The sequence below is a fragment of the Nicotiana attenuata genome, unplaced genomic scaffold, assembly GCF_001879085.1.
Source record: "Nicotiana attenuata strain UT unplaced genomic scaffold, NIATTr2, whole genome shotgun sequence".
In the NCBI taxonomy this organism is placed as follows: domain Eukaryota; kingdom Viridiplantae; phylum Streptophyta; class Magnoliopsida; order Solanales; family Solanaceae; genus Nicotiana; species Nicotiana attenuata.
Genome location: NW_017670247.1, coordinates 189186 through 206093, shown reverse-complemented (window position 1 = coordinate 206093; position 16908 = coordinate 189186). Strand labels below are relative to the sequence as shown.

Sequence of the window (16908 nt, the reverse complement as noted above, 5' to 3'; positions counted from 1 at the left end):
ACAAATAATGTTAAACCTAAATTATAAAACCTTAACATATAAACGTATTGAAGCAATTCGTGAACCTAAGGAAAGTGAAAGAAAAGTACTAAAAAAATATTCATGTAACGTTATAAAAAAAAGAGCTAGATATAGAGAATTTGCATTTCAATTACAAAATTCCTTGTCAAATATCATGATTCTTGTACACTCTAAATAAACTGAAGTCGTTCATATGATTAAGAGATTATTTCAGGAAAAAATATCTAAAGATTTGAAGAAATATTTTTTCCTAAAAAAATTGAAGGGCCGGCCCTCTTAGCCTTTAGGGCTGGGCTGGCCATTTTTAAGGCCCATATAGATGGAGGGTCGGTCCACCCTAGCCCACCAAATTTAAAAGCCCACGAGGCTTGGGTTGGGTTGGACTGGGCTAGCCCGTTTTGACAGCTCTAATTTTAAGTGAGTATAGCAGATTGTCTACTCAGTTGGTTTTAGATTATTGATAAAGAATTAGCCTAAATAATCGTCACTCAAACGCTTAAACTAAAAATAATTTACAAAATGTTACTTTGGTTTAGTTTTAATCTTAAAACCCAGCAATATTTAATTTGGTTCGACAACTTTTTATTTAGTTTTCAATTTTAAGCCTAGATCCCAATACCTGCTCACATGTATAGGTTAAAATATGTTATGCCACGTGGCCGTCCAAAAAAGGGACACGTGGAACCTAAGATTAGGGAATGTCCAAGACCGAATGCAACAATTCCTTCTGTCACCGGAGAGAATAACGCTCATAAGGATGTGATAAATACTCCTCGTCCAGTAGCATTTAATAGGGAATGTTCCATGGTATTAAATACGTTTGTCCGTTGCAAGAAATTTGGCATTTATGCTCATCGTTACATCTTCATCAATGGCCCTCATAATTGACATTAAAAAGGGGGATGATCCTAGGACCTCCTTCCCTAGCCGTAGCTATAAATAACGAGCTCAGCTATCATTGTAAGGGGAGAGAATTTTCTGGCAAACTTATACTACATTCCATACAAAGCTTAATATAATCTTACTTTCTCGCTTTTAATTTCATTATTATTGTGCCCGAAAATTTTGTTCCCGAAACTGTTGCTTTTGCCGTTTCGTCTACATTTTAAGGCTAAGTATTACAAAATTCTTCGATTATTTTATTATTTTAGGGTCAAATTAGTTCACGTGTCTAGAAACCACGTATAAATTCAATTGTACCGTTTTACAGGTAAACAGTTTGGCGCCCATCGTGGGGCCTAGACATTCGTGCAATTAAATTGATACTTGGCCTTTTTTACTAACGTGTTCTGATTATTTTGTCTTAAAAAATTCATAAGAAATGGCAGATAACACTATTAACAACACGCACAACCCCGTGATTCAAGGAGATCAGCTTCATTTTTAGGACTCAATTAGTGACACCCACAACAAGGGGAATGGTGCCACCCCGGTGCATGATAGGCAATATCCTCGACAGGTTCAGGAGACAACTCTCGATGATGCTGATGAGGAACATGTTGTGGACGCGGTAAGGGTCTTGCAAGAGCAACAAGCGATCATTTTAGGCCACCTCATGCGACAGGATAAGGTTATGACGGAATTGAAGCAGGCACTGTCCGGGGCTTCGAATAATGCAAATAGACGAGATACAATTTCTCCCGGTGTTCCCGCAGACCAAACAGCGCAGAGGGTCGACAACAACACTCCCAGGGGTGAAGTTGGCTTCGATGGGGCTGGGGGAAGCGGATCCGGCCTCAATAGAGAGAACGATCCTTTCAAGAATGAACTTTTACGGTTTATGAGGGAAGTGAACGCACGGATGGACAAAATTTTGGGCGCGCCACCGGTGCTAAAAGGCCCAGATTCAAAGAAGTATACTCAATTGCCATACAAGCTAAGTGCGGCACCAGAATTAATCCCGAAGCGGTTCAAAATGCCTGAAGTGGCAAAGTATGACGGAACTTCAGAATCTCAGGAGCATATTACCACCTATACAACGGCGATGAAGGAAAATGATTTAGCTCCTCACGAAATTCAGTGTGTATTGCTAATGAAATTTGGAGAAACTCTCACAAGGGGAGCCTTGACATAGATTCCTTTGAAATGCTCGCGGACTCTTTCATCAAGGCTCATGCCGGGGCCAGAAAAGTATAGGACCAAAAGGCTGACATATTCAGGATTGCGCAAGGAGAGTCTGAGTTACTATGAGAATTTGTTACCCGATTCCAGAAGGGAAGAATGTTGCTCCCGGCTGTCCCAGATAAATGGGCAGCTGAAGCATTCACCAAGGGATTGAATCCGAGAAGCTCAAACGCTTCCCGAAAATTGAAAGAAAGCCTGCTTGAGTTTCAAGCAACGACTTGGGCGGATGTCCACAACCGGTACGAGTCAAAAATAAGGTTCGAGGATGATCATGTTTGCTTTCCATCATACGACCAAAAGGCGGGAGAAGAACAGAGAAAAATCAAAGGATGATTATGACACGGACAAACGGACTTCGAGGGGCCGTTTTTGCCCTAGGAATGGACCGAAGGTCGTGCCAGAGGCTTCCGTACAGCGGACAAGTTCGTCGTTGACATGAGGACTGATCGCGGGTCGGAACAATAGATCACTGCAGGATAAAGAAACGAATAGGTCACGGGATCCTTATTACCCCAAGTTATCAGAATACAACTTCAACGTCAGTATAGTGGAATTGGTGTCAGCCATGAGAAACATCAAGGAGGCACGGTTTCTGAGACCAATAAGATCTGATCCCAGCCAGAGGGATCCCAACTTATGGTGTGAATACCATGGGAAAAATGTCCATCGTACAGGGGACTGTCGATATCTCCGGGAAGAAGTGGCAACATTATTGAAGAACGGTCACCTCAGAGAATTCTTAGGTGACCGAGCTAAGAACAATTATGGTCGAAACCGGGATAATGCGGAACCCTCGAAAGCAGGAGAAGATCCCCACGCCAAATGATCAACATGATCTTCAGAGGGAATGAGATAAAACAGGGTCACCTTCTCGGCAGCAAAGATGACGAAAGTGTCAATACCCCATAGTAAAAGGCTCCGGGAAGACGATATCACTTTTACGGAGGAGGACACAGACGAATTGCTGCTACCACACAACGACGCTCTGTTAATTTCTTTAAATATGCTAGATTTTAAAATTAAACGTGTTCTAGTAGATCCAGGAAGTTAGGCTAATATCATACAATAGAGAGTATTGGAGCAAGCTAAACTTACTGAAAGCATCATTCCGACCACGAAGCTCCTCATCGGATTCAACCTCGCAAGCGTGACGACCCGGGGAGAAATTTTATAACTCACGAACGCTGAAGGAGTAATGAAAAAAAACTCTTTTCGAAGTGGTAGTTGGTGATATGGGATACAACACCATTCTGGGAAGACCCTGGTTGCACGAGATGAAAGTTGTACCATCAACATATCATCAATTGCTAAAATTTCCAATGCCCAAGGGAATTAAGTAGATAAGGGGTGATCAATCGGCGATGAGGGAGATGAATGTGATTTCGGTCTCCAGTAGCAAAGGAAAAGAACACGCAGCATAGCAATTACAGGAACCAGCACCTACTCCCGAACTAGAAGAAGTTAGACCAGGGATAGAGGCGTCGGAATATTATCGGGTGCCGAGATATTCCCAAGTTCCAGAAGAAATAGATGCAATGAAATCCACAGCGGAAGAACTGGAGCAAGTTGCATTGTTCGAAGAATTCCTAGAAAGGAAATTCCACTTGGGGATTGGACTGCACCCGGAGCTCAAGTTTGATTTTATTGAATTCCTTAAATCTAATGCCGATTGTTTTGCATGGTCGCATGAGGATATGATAGGCATCCCGCCGGAGATGGTCGTACACAAGTTAAGCTTGGATCCCAACATACCTCCAGTAAGACAAAAGGAACGCCCTATTGCCTAAGCCATGAATAAATTCGTCAAAGAAGAGGCAACCCACTTACATAATATCGGTTCGATCCGAGAGGTAAGATATCCAGACCAGCTAGCTAATGAAGTATTAGTTCTTAAGAAGAACAATAAATTTCGCATGTGTGTAGATTATAAAGATATTAATAAGGCATGCCCGAAAGACTCGTTCCCACTGCCAAATATCGATCAAATGATTGATGCCACGGCCGGACACGAGTTAATGAGTTTCCTCGATGCCTATTCTGGGTACAACCAAATTAAGATGAACTCGAAAGATCAGGAAAATACTTCGTTTATAACAAATTTGGGAACATATTGTTACAATGTGATAACCTTCGGGTTGAAAAATGCCGGAGCCACTTATCAACGGCTCGTGAACAAGATGTTTGAAAATCAAATAGGAAAAACTATGAAAGTTTATATAGACGATATGCTCGTTAAGTCTTTGAATGCAAGTTATCACCTTAAACATCTGCAAGAAACTTTCAACATCCTAAGGAAGCATAATATGAAACTTAATCCTAAGAAATGCGCATTCAGGGTTAGCTCTGGTAAGTTTTTGGGATTTCTAGTCTCACAAAGTGGAATTGAGGTAAACCCCAATAAAATTAAGGCCATAGAAGACATCCCGTACCAACTGTCAGACGTGAAGGAAGTCCATGAATTTCCTCCTTTGTGGATCTTCAGAAGGGGCAGCATAATTTTGCCCCAAGATCCATGAACTGGGGATTGGGGAAGAGGAACACCTTTTTCATGGTCAGATGCGGCTGGTGGAGATGATGTAGTAATTGCAGGTGGAAGAGTGACTGAAGATGGAAATGATGTAGCAGTTGCTGGTGTTGGTGAAGATGGAAATAAAGCTGCTGGAGTTGAAGAATGAGAATCAGCTGCATCAAATGCAATGTTGGTTGTTGGATGCTCGCCAACCAAAGATGACAGGGACTCCGTACTCAGCCCCGCAGAACCGGGCACAACAATTGGCCCCCAAAAATGGGAGTTGTCATTTTCCACTAAATCAAACTCCCCCAAAGTGTAGAGGCGTCGTCCTCGGTTGATGTAACTAACTCAACAGATTGAGCATTTTGTTAAGTTGATGATGAACGTCGCCTTCTGTGTAGAGAATCCCCAACATCACTAGCTTCTCCGTCATCGTTGATCATCATGGTGTCTATGACCGGCCAGGGAGGAGGGCTAGTGATCACAACTTCCGAGACGACTCGGGGGCAATAGTCTTAGCCCTCTTATTCTTTTCCCTGGCCACGGAATAATGCCTTCTTTTTGGTTGCTTGTTCTCCGACCGGGAACTCCGTGGTAAAACACCTGTGCTCGAAGCAGGCCCGGAGACACCTGTTCGAGTAAGCGCCTCCTGAAGTAGCCTCGCCGCATCAGCAGGATCAGCCAAGACGTCATCCTCGAGGACAGCAACAGAGACCGCAGGTAGATCTGATTTCAAGAAATAGATAGAAGGGATCAAGTTCTTCACATGAAAAATTGAAACAATGTGAGTTTGAATTACCATAATTTTTGGCCTCCCCCCCCCCATATTTAGGGGCCAGTTCTTTCCACAAATGAGCTTCGGGCGTCATAACGTCCAAAATTTTTTGAACCCACCGGTCCAAACATTCAACACCAGTGGGATCCATCGAGTTGCAGAAGCAAGCGAAGGATGAAGGATCAATATGACTGTAGAAGAATATTAGTAAAAGGGAATATTAAATAAAGATCTTACGAGTGCGGTTCCAAGCGACCAAAAAGGATGAAGTTGTTGCCGGGATGATGCCGTTTGTGGCAACTGCAACAAACCGTTCAATCCATCCACGGTCGTTGTCATCATCCATGCTAGTTAATAGAGCATGGTGGCCACGTTTGCTGTTGATACCCAATTTTCCCCTCATATCTCTCAAATATACATATATACCTTCAAAATAGTGCATGAGCATCACCAAGTATTTTTCCATAATTTTTAAAGGCTTTTAATCAATTTATTCCTGTATTTTTATATAAATAATTATTAATTGTATAACAAATAATTTTATAATGATTCATTATTTAATTTTTTTAATAAAACTAACATTTTATTTTATCAAAAAAACTGTCTTTACATATCCAGATTAATGCTGACCATTAATCTCCTATTCACTGTTTACAAGCTTAACACTGTGACTACACTACTTCAATCAACTATGAACTATACTAAGGAAAATTGTTTAAACTCTCCAATTCTTTTTGCCATTTGGTCTTTTTCCTCCCTTGTATGTGCATATGTATAGCAATTTCCTTGCATAGGTCATCCATGTTATATCTGCCTTTGTTGAATCTAATTGAGTTCCTTTCGCGCCAAATACAGTAGACAACCATCGCGAAGATTGTTGTAGTCATTTCTGCTTTATAATTTTTCCTGTTTGCCAAACTGCTCATCCAGTTCAGCTCATTCTGCCAGCTTCCTATCCGCCTTGCAATGCCTAGCCATTTCAATACTCTGTCCCATAGTTTGTTAGTTTTTGGACAGCCAAAGTATAAATGATCAAAAGTTTCCATATTGTTTGCACAGAACACGCATTCTAATGGAACTTGAATTCCAAACTTCACGAGTCTATCCACAGTTGCTATCCTTTGATGAATAGCCAACCATAGATGAAATTTGAATCTAGGATAAATATGTGTATGTAGATGAATGTTTTTTCAAATAACTTTTGGAAATTGTGGCTGCATCTGAACATAAGCTTTATGTATTTGGAACTTGCCTTGCTTCACTAAGCTCTCCAGTGTAGAAATAATACTGCTATGACCCGGCCTCATCTGCTTCACATATTCTCTTGCCTCAATGATCTTCCTGACCATCCATGCTGCTGTTTTGGGTATGTTCATTTCTGCAATATCTCTGTTCTTTATATAATAATTGTGTGCCCATTTGATCCACAGTGTATCTTTCTTCATTGCCAATGCCCAGAGATGTTTCAACAATGCTGCTTTGTTCCATATCTTCATGTTTATAACATTCAAACCTCCAGTAGCTCTAGGTTGACATATCTTGTCCCATGCAATCAAAGCTTTCCTTGAGCAGTCAGTTGAACCAGTCCACAGAAAGGTCCTACATATGGTCTCTATCATCTTCATGATCTTCTTTGGCAGTAAAAAAATTTGAGCCCAGTATGTTTGTATTCCAAACAGCACAGATTTGATGAGCTGAATTCTTCCAGAATATGAGAGCATCCTAGCTGACCAACATCTTACTCTTTCAGTAATCTTTTCCACCAGAGGTAGACATTGGTAGATATTCAGTTTCCTTGCAGACAATGGTACCCCCAGATACTTAAAGGGTATAGAACCCTCTGTATATCCAGTAAGCTCTATCAATTGCTCCTTTATATGCTGTGCCACACCAGCAATATAGATGGAGCTCTTTTCTGCACTTGCCTGCAGCTCAGATGCAGCTGAAAATCTATTAAAGGCTTCCTGTAATTTAATAACTGAATTTATGTCACCCCTGCAAAACATTAACAAATCGTCAGCAAAACATATATGTGTCACTCCCAGCTTTTTGCACTTTGGATGGAATTTGAACTCCTTTTGATAGGACAGTTTGTTCATCTCCCTTTGTAAGTATTCCATAGCAATCATAAAGAGATAAGGAGACATTGGACCTCCTTGTCTTATTCCTCTCTTAGCTGGAAAAGGTTTGGTAAGTCCACCATTCAGAACCAAGATATAGGATATTGTTGTCACACATTCCATTATCCATAGAATGAACTTTTGAGGGAAGCCAAGATCAGTAAGCATGTATCTAACAAACTGCCAATCCAATGAGTCATAAACTTTCCTTAGGTCCACCTTGAGAACACATCTTGGAGACAAGCCTTTCCTATTATNACCCCAGTGTGAGCTTTGCTCAGGGTCCACATGACACTCCTGTGAACTTTGACACACTGGGAACTGGTTACCCATCTCTTGTGAATCATCTGCTGAATACATGGTTCTGGTGTGAGCATTGCCCTGGGTCCCTGAGGCCCTTGGGAACTTTGTCACACTAGAAATCTGGTTCTATATGTGCTATGATTGAATCACTCATGTTTTGGCTATGTTGTACTTATGAAATGAGCCTCAAAGTTGATTGGTGTGAAGGCCTGGTTCCCAGGTTCAGTTGGGCTTAATGAAGGCTCCCTATAGTTTATCTTACTACTATTATGTAATTTATTCATTTACTCTGGCCTGTAATAAGTTTGTAACAAATAGATTCTGGGGTATATAGTAAAATTGGGAAGGATCTTTATTCTCTTTGGGCAATCCGGGTAGAAATCCTGCCAATAGGGTTTCATTTGCTCTGTTAATCCCGTTTTACCTCATCTCTGTTAAAATCGCGTGAGTGATATACTATGCTTGCATATTAGAAATCCTGCCTATAAGAAATTAAATTGCATTAGAAATCCTGCCTATAGGTTGTATTAACTTGTCCAACAAACATATGTTAGCAATCATGCCTACAGGACCTCAATGTTGATCTAACTGTTTTTCCTTTCTGGTAATATGCACCATTTCTGCCCGTATTACTGCTCAATAGATATCACGCCTGTAGGACTAAAAACTAAAATCAATTTCGAATCTAGAAATCATGCCTATAGGATTTAAATCAATTCAGTAATAGATACTATGCCTATAGGACTAAAAGCGTTTCTAACATAAAGATCATGCCTATAGGATTTAAGTCAGTACAGTAATTAGAAATCAAGCCTATAGAGTTAAAATTAGTTCGGCATTAGATATCACGCCCATAGTATTCTGTCAATTGGCTTTGGGTACAATCGCCTTAGTAAATCAATTAAACAATATGTTTAATAATAATTCTGGATTCGGTAAGCATGATGCATTACTGTCTGAAGTACCCAGACGATATTCAATAGGCAAATAATAGGTCCTAATACCCGCCTTAACGAAGATGCTTCTATATAACACCGCTCGCCTATTTTCTCACATAGATATCCTGTCTATAGGATTCTGCAGATTAATAAAACCTGCTAATTAATTGCGTGCATTTGCTGTTTATGTGCGGAGGTTAACATGAGCCCATATTTGCTTTACATTGCAAGTCCAAACATGTTTTATTTGTCGCCTAGTTTTTTATATTTTGAGCAACCTAGGCTTAGTCTAAAACTATCCCAAATAGAGGTCTTAATACCTCCAGGGCCATAGGTAAGGGACAGGTAGTGCACATATAGGTACGAACTGGAATCAATTAGAGCGCTTTAGGTAACAACTTAAAGATAGTGATAGGGTAGCAGGAGATGATAGTCTGTGCCCGCTGAATAATATAAGTAACACCCCGACTCGAGGGAGTTACGAAGTATTATTTATGTTGCACGGGGTGATCCTTTAGGCTAAAAAACTTAGGACCCCCCAATCCCTATCAAATACTCCTCTCGCTTCTTTATTAGACTAATTCATAAGTTAAGTTCAGCCGGGACCCACCGGTGTGGACCTTGAAGGGTGCCTAACACCTTCCTTTCGAGGTAATTTCGAGCCCTTACCCGATCTCTGGTGATGTAAACTGGTAACATGAGTTATTTGCTCTAGGTGCCCTAACGCACCTTAATCTGTTAGGTGGCGACTCTTTCAATTTCAATTCCCCACCCTCTCAAAAAGGAGTTGTCCCAGAAATGCAACTCAGATAAGGGAAGCTTGGAAAATTATGGTGTATAAGAGAGAAAGTTGATGCGTATACGCAAAAGTTTTGGCGGCTAAATTTATGGCCATGATTACCTCGATAATCGGCAAAAACTATGCTAAATCGTGGAATGACGCGTGTACGGGACATTAAATACGAAGAGACGTGCGTCTAATCAACCGCCAAAAGCCTTCAGAGGAAGTTATAGTAATTCCCGTCAAAAGAATATTTTTACCAACTTCCCCGTAACACAAAGTTATGTCACCGGAAAGTAGGGGGACTATTTGCATAGGATAAAATATGCTATGTCACGTAGGCATCCAAAAAAAGGACACGTGAAACCTAAAACGGAGGAATGTCCAAGACCGAAGGCAACTGTTCCTTCTGTTACCGGAGAAAATAACACTCATAAGGATGTAATAAATACTCCTCTCTCGATAGCATTTAATAAGGAATATTCCACGGTATTAAATACAATACACGTTACAAGAAATTTGATATTTATGCTCGTCGTTACATCTTCATTGATAACCCTCATAATTGACATTAAAAAGGGGCATTGTCCTAAAACCTCCTTCCCTATACGTAGTTATAAATAATGAGCTCAACTGTTATTGTAAGGAGAACGAATTTTCTGATAAACTTACACTACATTCTATACAAAGCTTAATATATAATCTTACTTTCTTGCTTTCTAATTTCATTATTGTATGCCCGAAAACCTTGTTGCCGAAACTATTGCTTCTACCGTTTCATCTAGATTTTAAGGCTAAGTATCGCATAATTCTTCAATTATTTTATTATTTCACGATCTAATTAGTTCACTTGTCATAAAAACCACATATAGGTTCAACTGTGGCGTTTACGGGTAAAGATCCCGTAATGCAGTAATGCAGGCTTTAGATGGACAGTATGCTCTTGTTTCAGTTACTGTTGAGACAAATTTGTCTGTCTGAAAAATTATTTCTTCAGAACTGATAACCGTAAGATTTCTGCATAACATGGCACATGAAGAAGGACGTAGTTACATATATGAGACTGACAACTATTCAAACTCCTCTCTCTGTCCATACGCATTTTGGTCCTGCTGCTAATTAACCTCCAGTACAAGGTCAGTGAAACATCACTACGACGCAAGAAATATCATCGGGACTCCCCCTCATAAGTGATTCAGTGATCAATTCTTCTGCTGCTTTATTGCAGTGCTCAATCCCTCTAATGCATTCTGCTACTTCTTCATTTGACATTACCTGCATATATGTACAATAAATCCATCTGAACGGCCGGTCACAGTTTATGACATAGTTATTTCTCAGCTTAGGAGAGAAGGAGAGAGGCCTCTCCTATGTTGAGACCAGCAGCATATATATCATGTTAGCGTCCCAACTCAGAATCTGTATCATCATGTTTTTTCCCAGGTTCGTCATGTTAAAATGCTAACCATAATACTTACTAGTTGCACTGTAAATTACCTTCCACAAGCCATCACTGGCCAAAATTATGGAATCAGTGTCTTTGTCTATCTTCTCAATTGTCACATTAGGTTCCACTGTGATATGGTCTTTCACTTTTGCATCTCCAAATGCCCTTGTCATGGCTAGTTGGCCATCCACCCGCGGAACATTCCCTGCATTTCAGACAACATTAAGGGGATAGATGGTTAGTCTACAACCGGATTTAGGCAAAAGAAAATTGCCACATCCAAAATTGTGAAATCGTTTTTGGTTAGATATGAGCCGTCCGGAGGTCTTTTCACCCGAGAAGTGCATTTTAGAGTATCGGTTTGTCATCTTCGAGGTAAGTATCTTGCCTAACCTTGTGTGAGGGACTTCCCCTTAGGATTTGAGTCTTCTATGCTAATTGTAGTCCGTGCATGCGAGGTGACGAGTGTGTGCTCGGACTTATCTGTGGAAAATATGCTTTAGGGTTCTTAGGTCCTTACGTTCAATATGTGGAAAGTATTCCGTTATGATTGAATGTAATAATTGCTTAAATTGTCTCTATATGCTCCACATGATGTTGTTAGCTTTTCTCTAATTCTTACATGTTGCTTTGACCCTTAATTGCCTTAATTGAAGTGATTGCCTTCCTTACTACTTTGATACTTCTTGATTGTGAGTTCCTCTATGACTTCGTGCAAATAGATTACATGTCCAATTATTGTGGTTACCGGTGTAGTTATCACTTGCTTATTATGCATTGTTGTTTAGTTGAGGTTTCATTGTGAAGTAATTGTTGGTACAAGTTTGGTTATAGCCGATTCCCTTGCCGGGACATATTTCATTTTTACTGTTGGTTCCCTTGCTGGGATGTCTTTATTCTTGTTGTTGACTCCCTTGCCGGAATATTGTTGTTTCCTTATTATTCCCTTGCCGGGATTCTTTGTGATTGGTGTTGACTTGTATATATGGGATCGGGTTGCACGCCGCAACAATAATATATGATTTGGATCGGGTTGCACGCCGCAACAATATTATATGGGATCGGGTTGCACGCAGCAACAATATTATATGATTTGGATCGGGTTGCACGCCGCAACAATATTATATGGGATCAGGTGTACACCGCAACAATATTATATGATTTGGATCGGGTTGCACGCCGCAACAGTATTATATGATTTGGATCGGGTTGCACGCCGCAACAGTACTATATGATTAGGATCGGGTTGCACGCCGCAACAAGGAAGAATAAAAGTGAATATTGATTCTTATGGTAAGAACGAGAGTAAAAGCACGAAGGGTGATGCCGTGCACTTTCTGTTGCTGTGTTTATTTGTTGTTATCAATTCAAGTGTTTTAACTGTTTAATTTCTTTTATTGTTGTGATCCTTTTTGTTGGAACCTACAGTGCTTTCAATACATATATATATATATATATATATATATATATATATACTACACACTACACACANGGGAAAATTATCAAATCTTTCAAAAGGTATGAGACTGACAACTATCCAAACTCCTCTCTCTGTCCATACGCATTTTGGTCCGGCTGCTAATTAACCTCCAGTACAAGGTCAGTGAAACATCACTACGACGCAAGAAATATCATCGGGACTCCCCCTCATAAGTGATTCAGTGATCAATTCTTCTGCTGCTTTATTGCAGTGCTCAATCCCTCTAATGCATTCTGCTACTTCTTCATTTGACATTACCTGCATATATGTACAATAAATCCATCTGAACGGCCGGTCACAGTTTATGATCCGATCTTTATTTCTCAGCTTAGGAGAGAAGGAGAGAGGCCTCTCCTATGTTGAGACCAGCAGCATATATATCATGTCAGCGTCCCAACTCAGAATCTGTATCATCATGTTTTTTCCCAGGTTCGTCATGTTAAAATGCTAACCATAATACTTACTAGTTGCACTGTAAATTACCTTCCACAAGCCATCACTGGCCAAAATTATGGAATCAGTGTCTTTGTCTATCTTCTCAATTGTCACATTAGGTTCCACTGTGATATGGTCTTTCACTTTTGCATCTCCAAATGCCCTTGTCATGGCTAGTTGGCCATCCACCCGCGGAACATTCCCTGCATTTCAGACAACATTAAGGGGATAGATGGTTAGTCTACAACCGGATTTAGGCAAAAGAAAATTATCTCACACATAAGTTCTTCTACACGAGCTGAAGACAAATAAGCAGGTGCTCGAGTAAGCACCCTGATGCAAGGACCAAATGGCATATTACAGGGAAAAGAAAACGCGTATCACTGAATGAGATGAAGTGCACTTTGTCCTGTCTGAAAGATCGATTCCTACCTGTGATCATCATTAAAAAAATTCTTTGTTCTTCGACAATATCTCTGGCCTATATCTTCTAGCATATTCTTTAACCTTATTCTAGAAAATGCAGAACTGTACTCCATTTCCTCCTCAGTTTATATAAACATTTAAAAAGTAAAAATGGTGTTTCCCTTAGCATCTATGACAGTATAAAAATCACATGCAAAATTCAATGCAGAAATCAAAAGATCTGCTGGAAATAAGTGGAATCATACCTGGCCTCTTAATAACAAAACCTCCTTTGCTCTCAACTAGGTCTCTTTCTTCCTTCTTTTCCGGTTCATGATCAACTGTTATTTGCTTGACCTTTCCTCTCTGAATTAGTATTGCACGTGAATCCCCTACATTGGCCATTACCAATAGTTTCTGGTCGATTAATATGGCTGTCACAGCTGTTGAGCCACCTCGTGCACCAACCACATTCTCCAAAATGTCGCTATCTGTATCTCTATAGGCCTTCTTAAATGCAGTTACAGGGTTCTTCCAAAAATCAGGCTGTTCAGAACAAAAACTTCCAATATTGAGGCATATAAAACTTCGATTAACCATCCTATCTCACCATTTTGTGGCATTAATCTAGACATCTAATATGTATTGATAATGCTTGCTTAACTAGTTTCCACATTGACCAATTCAACATTTCGGAAGTTTCTTATGTCTTTTAAGTCGGAACGAAATACTCCTAGTGTTCTAAAACATCCCTTATTTTAGTTTTAAGGAAAAAAGACGCTCTGTAACCAGATCTTAATTTAGAAACAAACTCGGTGATACCTCACTCAGTATATTATCGAAAAGATGGCTTTGCAAATATTCTGCAACCTCACGTCCTGAATGACCGTCAAATATTGCGTAGAGCCCCAGATTATGTCCATCCATTTTCCTATTTTCTACCACCAGATAATCTTCCATCCCATGTTTCATCTTGCCTTCAACTAAATAAAATCCGCAGCTGACACGCCTCTGCTGCTTCTGATCTTCATTGCTGACTTCTACATCCCCACCGTCTTCTTCAGGGTCATTAACAACTTCGCTATTATCCTCATCTTTGGCTCCAATATAATCACCATTATAGTCTTCATTTTCTGCATCATCCTCCTCTCGTTCCGCGGTGCTGTTAACATCTCTGCCTGCTCCATATACTCCTTGCCTTTCTCTCTCCTGAAACAGACAACAAAATTAGAAATCAAGTTACTAACATCGCGCAAGAAAGCACATGTCCAGTCACCCAGTTGCTGCACTGATTCCTAGTATCTTCATCAGGAAATCCAAGGAAAGTGGTTGATAACCTAAACAACCAAAAGCAAGCGATATCTGAAACCAGTGTAACTGAGGCCATTGGAATCCGAGAACTTGTTTTGTAACTTAGATACCATCTTAAAGTTATACAGTCTGATCAATGACTACTTGCTACATATACCCAATCCTGTATATAAGATACCTTGCTGCAGGCCAGTGTATATTAGCGAACGCAGCAGACCACCCAACAAATAGGAGACAAATACCAAAGAGAGATACACCCTACACCAAACAAACAACTGAAACAACTAGAGTGACATCCAGAAAGGAACAGCAATTTTCTAACCTTCAAAAGAACAGATGCCACATCATCTGGAGTCGATGTCCTCTGCAAAGAAAAGCAAACAACATTAAACAATTGAGCAAATGATGCAGGATTTGATCTTACTTTGCAATAGTTCCATCAATAAGCACCACGCTCGATGATTTTATTACCCAATATTGGACCGCAAACAAAAAGGAAGGTGGCATACCTTTATCTTAATGATATCTTGATCACCTGATTTACCCCTCTGCAAGTAAGAGATGAATCCTCAACAAAGTAAAAGAAACAAACTGAGAACAATACCATACTACCAGAAGCGAATCAATAATTAAGTTTGCATGAAAATCCCTACAACAGTTTATCAAGCCTCCACGAAAATAGCAATCATGTATTACTAACAAGAATGACTCAAATTAAAAGCAACCACCAAATTATATCACAATCATAACATAAAATCCAGTAAATAACATGAAAATTAATAATAGTATACGAGATAACAAGCCTGGTTAAAGGCGAATAGAAGTGAAGCAGGAAAATGGGGGGTCGCCTTCATTGAAGCTGCAGTTCTTCTAACAGGAAAAATCCTTAAAAAACCTAACATAATATTGAAGTGTGTTTTAACAATTCTTACCTTAATTCTAACAAAATCAGAACCTTCCATTGTAAGATACTAATGAAGATGCAACAAGGTAAGTTTGTTCTTTTGCTTGAATTGCTTATGACAGCAGATTTTTACACCAGTGAAAGAAAAAGCCACTAAGTGGCGGGAAGAGTGAACAGGTGTCCATTAATTCTAAGTGATGTATAGGAGGAGATGGCGGTGGAAATACACGTGGCATCGCCTGTGAAGTCGGTGGTTTGCTTGGCCTCTTGCTACGGTGTCTACCGCCGTTTCACACAACGGTGACTTATTTTAATTATTATTCCCTGTTGCATTTCTTTTCTTTGCTTTTTTTTTTTTTAGGAATAATAATAGTAATAATAATAATTGGAATAGCTATAAAACACGTTGGTCAAATCAATTACTACTACTTATAAGTATTTTCAGCTTACTTGTTTTATTTTGTAAACATCAGAAGTGCTAATAAAGCAAACTCATCCAAAACTTCTAAATTGGTCAGTTTTAACATAAGATTTTTCAGCTGATACGTATTTGGTTTGATCAATTTCCCATAAATATCTTGAACAAATCCTCAACTCTTTCTCCATTAATCCATTTCATTTATGTCATTCCTCCTTGATACTTATTAATTTATATTTTTCTAAGAAGTTCTAAGGATATTTTAATTATTTTAACAAAAAAAAAAAAATGTTTTAAGCACAAAACTATTTTTATTAAGAGAAATCATCTAGTCTTTCAATTGGTCAAGTCGAGCAGGCTGTTAAAATACTCAAACTTACTAGGAAAGAATAGGAGGAAATGATGATTGTTGAGATAAAATATCTATGCAACACTAATATTTATGAGTCATATAACATCATATATTTAAATTTTATGTACATGGATCTTCATTTAACTTTAGACTTCTCCTTTATTCGAGTACATGGACAAAACTAAATATTGCTATGTGGATCTTTTAAACCAATACATTTAATATATTTTAGTTCATGCACTACAACATTAAGATGTATGCACTATGTGGACATTGCAATAACAAATTTGTTATCAACACTTTGTTGCATCTTCTTTCAAATTTGAGGTTGATTAAGTTCTTTCAACAAAGTTTTAAGCCAAATTGCAGGTTGCTTATTAGATATACACAAATAGTTATTTACATTTTCTATATCATAGTAATCGATATTTAGGAAGGTGGACTTTGGAGCAATGCTAAAGTTGTCTTCGCGGGACCTATAGATCACGAGTTCGGTCTGTAGAAGCAGTCATTAGTGTTTGCATTACGATAAGTTGTCTACATCATACCCCTTGAGATGCGACCATTCCCCCTCGAACCCTG

General features: G+C 39.3%; 2 protein-coding genes across 3 annotated transcripts; both read right to left on the bottom strand.

Moving 5' to 3' along the window:
- Window positions 1-10479: 10479 nt before the first annotated feature.
- Window positions 10480-11256, bottom strand: LOC109236616 (probable protein phosphatase 2C 28). The gene is made up of 2 exons (XM_019402807.1): window positions 11072-11256; window positions 10480-10849 (listed from the first exon to the last, which is right to left on the bottom strand). The coding sequence occupies exons 1-2, from the start codon at window positions 11192-11194 to the stop codon at window positions 10712-10714; spliced, it is 261 nt and encodes an 86-aa protein (XP_019258352.1). The 5' UTR covers window positions 11195-11256; the 3' UTR covers window positions 10480-10711.
- Window positions 11257-12572: 1316 nt separating this feature from the next.
- Window positions 12573-15813, bottom strand: LOC109236615 (probable protein phosphatase 2C 28). Of its 2 annotated transcripts, none has more exons than XM_019402805.1 (7): window positions 15444-15577; window positions 15162-15200; window positions 14975-15016; window positions 14164-14550; window positions 13608-13887; window positions 12985-13139; window positions 12573-12759 (listed from the first exon to the last, which is right to left on the bottom strand). In XM_019402805.1, the coding sequence occupies exons 1-7, from the start codon at window positions 15552-15554 to the stop codon at window positions 12622-12624; spliced, it is 1152 nt and encodes a 383-aa protein (XP_019258350.1). In that variant the 5' UTR covers window positions 15555-15577; the 3' UTR covers window positions 12573-12621. The 2 variants fall into 2 exon arrangements, with proteins under 2 accessions (XP_019258350.1, XP_019258351.1); XM_019402806.1 differs by lacking the exon at window positions 15444-15577 and adding an exon at window positions 15585-15813 and having other exon boundaries at window positions 12574-12759.
- Between the last annotated feature and the right edge of the window lie 1095 nt (window positions 15814-16908).